This window comes from Sinocyclocheilus rhinocerous, unplaced genomic scaffold (assembly GCF_001515625.1).
Source record: "Sinocyclocheilus rhinocerous isolate Xijiao unplaced genomic scaffold, SAMN03320098_v1.1 scaffold196, whole genome shotgun sequence".
Classification (NCBI taxonomy): Eukaryota; Metazoa; Chordata; class Actinopteri; order Cypriniformes; family Cyprinidae; genus Sinocyclocheilus; species Sinocyclocheilus rhinocerous.
Genome location: NW_015633546.1, coordinates 484,940 through 488,661, shown reverse-complemented (window position 1 = coordinate 488,661; position 3,722 = coordinate 484,940). Strand labels below are relative to the sequence as shown.

At 34.9% G+C, this 3,722-nt stretch overlaps 1 protein-coding gene across 1 annotated transcript in view; it reads left to right on the top strand.

Annotated features, from left to right (window-relative positions):
- The window catches only part of LOC107744467 (protein ABHD17B-like), a 13,925-nt gene extending 11,971 nt beyond the window's left edge, over positions 1–1,954 (top strand). Inside the window, exons 4-6 of the mRNA XM_016558137.1 lie at positions 572–692; positions 784–809; positions 1,735–1,954. Of these exons, the coding sequence (XP_016413623.1) occupies positions 572–692; positions 784–809; positions 1,735–1,954 (367 nt within the window). The remainder of the gene's footprint in view (positions 1–571; positions 693–783; positions 810–1,734) is intronic.
- The last annotated feature ends 1,768 nt before the right edge of the window (positions 1,955–3,722 follow it).

Genomic DNA, 3,722 nt, shown 5'->3' with positions numbered 1-3,722 from the left:
TTATTATTTTTTATTATATTTATATTATTATAATTTTTATTTATAAAATAATTCACTTCTAGCATAATTGGTTTAAAAAAAAAATTAGACGTGAAAATGTTCTACAGAAAATCAACTAGAATTTTTCTATCTGTGTTGTCTAAAAATACATAAGAGAATTTTCTTTTTTCCTTTTTCTTTAATGTGAACTTCCCCATTAAGCAATCACTTGATGAAATGTAATGAAATGGAGACCGTTGAGACTACGAGCAGCTTGACTCGCAGGAAAGGTTTGATTAATCACTCTCCGTTCTAGTATCAGCTCTTAAATTTTGGCTCACGCCTATGCCTTTTTGTAAAAGCAATATCACTTAAGTTGGGCATGTCAGTTAAGGTTACGTAATGTATATGAACAGTGTTTCAAAAGATTCAGTCATTCACGTTAACCACCAAACACCAAGGCCACTTCCCAGTTTGTCTGGTCCTGAAATAAGGCTAAACCACCTGTACCTTTGATTCATGATAGTGTTCTGATCGCAGCATCATTTGAGCGTGTAGGTGTGTATGAACTCATTTGAATGTGGTGTTCTAGGTACGGGATCAGGCCAGAGAACGTGATCATTTATGGCCAGAGCATCGGTACGGTCCCTTCGGTGGATCTGGCCTCTCGGTACGAGAGCGCTGCCGTCATCCTCCACTCCCCTCTGACCTCAGCTTTTTTTTTTTTTTTTTTTACTTTAGACTTGCCTGCTTTTCCTTTTTTCTCATGTTTACCACAGTCACATTTTTCCCTAATTTGTGTAGTACCTCATACCAATTAGACACATACGGTTTGTTTACACGTGTTTTGCTTTGAGCAGCCATGTTGTGGAGAAGGCGCCTGGTTGGTTCATCTGTTTTCTGCCCCATAGATATTGTTGTTATTGTGTGCCCTCTAGTGACAAATATTTTCCAACAAGTAGTTCAGTGTTGGTTTATTTTATACATGCACTACCATAAAATGAATACTTTTTTAACAATATGCACCAAAAAGTGATAAAATCAAATGCAACAAAGACTTTTATATTGTTAAAAAAAACATTTATCTTTTCATCATTGATAGTACTAAGAAATGTTTCTTAAAGGGTTGTTGTTAAATTCTACTATGCCATCATAGGAATCAATTACATTTTAAAATATACTAAAATAGAAAAAAATAATTATTTAAATAATAGTTTTACAGTATTATTATTTTACTGTATTTTCGGTCTAACACAATTAAGCCTTGGTAAGCATAATCTGAAAAGCCTCAAATTTTTTGAACTGTACTGTGTGTTTTATTATTATTATTTCAGACTGCTGTAAATCTACAGTGCATTATAAAAAGCAGATATGTGCAATTAGTACTATGAAATAATGTTATAATTATTTGAAATGAGCTAAAATATTTTTACCATTGTGTATTGACCAGCCGGTAAGTCAGGAACAAATTTCAGATAGATACTTGTCTTTTAAAAAGACAAACAATGTGCATTTAAGTTTTGTTTTTTTTATTTTGTCTTCAATGGAAAAAAAGTGGTACAGATGAAGAAAAATACTGGACATCCTAAAAAGCACTTTCATGCCTCAAAATCTCTCTTTTTTTTTTTTTTTCTCTCTCGTTACTCTTTGTCTCATGTAGAAATTACTTTACAAATCACATAATGATTTAAACAACATTGTACTAAAGAACACTCTATTCATGTGTTTTTGTATTTTTATTTATTTTTTCCTCAGCATTGATAAAATCTCTAAAGTCACCTCTCCGGTGCTGGTGATCCATGGTACGGAGGACGAGGTGATTGATTTTTCCCATGGACTGGCCCTGTACGAGTGCTGCCAGCGGCCCGTGGAGCCGCTGTGGGTGGAGGGTGCGGGACACAATGACGTAGAGCTGTATGGACAGTACCTGGAGCGCTTGAAACGGTTTGTGGCTCACGAACTTGTAAACTTATAGATGGACCTCAAGATCAGGACTCGCCATACTTGATGAACATGCCCCTGGTGCCCAGCAGGCCACTGTGAACTTAACAACGGTTTTCTCACCTCTGTTTTTTTTTTTAGTTATTTTTCTAATTAAGTTGCACTTCTCCACAGATAATAGGAGATGTGCCTTTACTGCCTTTCTTAGGGGTGTGTTTGTGTAACTGTACTTCTACCGGTGTGAGCGGAGGAGTCAGATGTTTCGGCTCTGTGTCTTGATACTATGTACTAAAGAATCAAGCCCATTCCATAAATCCAGGTTTTGTTTTGCTGTATGCATGTAATAATGTACACAATGGAGTGCTGTACAAATGCAACATTCTGACACAATTAATTGCCATACAGGTGATGCCAAATAATATATTAAACTCTGATACGTTACTTTGTATGTACATGTTTCTAAAACATACCTGCAATGTGTACAATCTATATGAAATTTCAGTATGTTTTTTTTTCTCTTTTTTCTCCATGTACTCGCACTTGTCTGTGTTTTTGTGTATTCTGTGTATTCTCTGTCCTAGACCTTTAAAACAATGCTGGACAATATGACTGTAATATCTGTTTTAACTTTCAAATAAACAAATAAATAGACTTTTCAAATAAAGAGACACGTTTGTGGCTTACAATAGCCCAAAGCAAACACACACCCGCTCAAACAGCATTAGTGATATTAGTAACAATCCAGTTGTTACCTACTTTTGCACTTTTTGTTAATGGAAATAATCCATCAGACCCCTCTCGGTTACACACACACACACACTGAACTTAACTCTTGATTCTGTTTGGAGTCATTGCTTTGACTTTTATTCAAATGTAATTTATGCCATCTTGTGTCTCAGATGAAATGCACACAACTTTTGTAGTTGTTGTTTTGCGCCATGATAAGGCTGTGTCTTTGGACACTGCTGCTGAATTTAGGCAGTGACATTTAGTTTCTCTTTAGAGAAGCACTGGACACGGTGATAAGAGTTTGGAAGGATGCGATTTAATGTCTGTACATGGAAACTGAACAATGCTCTAAAGTAGATCTTAGTACTTCTCAAATGTAAAAGAGGACTGTCACCCTGTTCCACTTTGTAAATAACCTTCGTTTGGATGGTGTTTTTTAATTTCCTGAATGACTACTATGAAACTGATGATAATGTTATTACCAATGTAAATTGATTTATTATATTATGTATGGCACAGAATAGATTTTAACTGGTCAGACTGAAGCACAAACTGACGTGCTTCAATTTTTCCAGACGTGTTTTTCTGTTTTTGTAAACACCCGTTGTAAAAGAAAATTGCTATACTGTATGTAATTATGATCTTGAATAGTTATAATACAAAATTGGAAGTAAGCATGTATTTCAGAGACTAAAGAGCTAAAAGAAATAAAATCCAGTTGTGGTAGTATTGACTCAGAAGTTTTGTTATGTGTGCTGATCTGCAACATGTTGCTGATAGCTTTAGTATTTTAAAGCGACCTCTTCTGATAAATCGGCAACATTTTCTTTTAGAAAGACGACATCCTACGTTTACAGTCCTATCTGTTTAGTAACCATGGTGGTTCCCATTAGGATTATCAGGGCATAGTCAGATCTTAAAGAGGTCCTATTATGCTTTTTCACTTTTTCAACTTTAGTTAGTCTGTAATGTTGCTGTTTGAGCATAAAAAAGATCTGCAAAGTTACAAAGCTCAAAGTCCAATTCAAAAGGAGATATTTTATTTAACAGAAATCACTTTTCAAAAACTACAA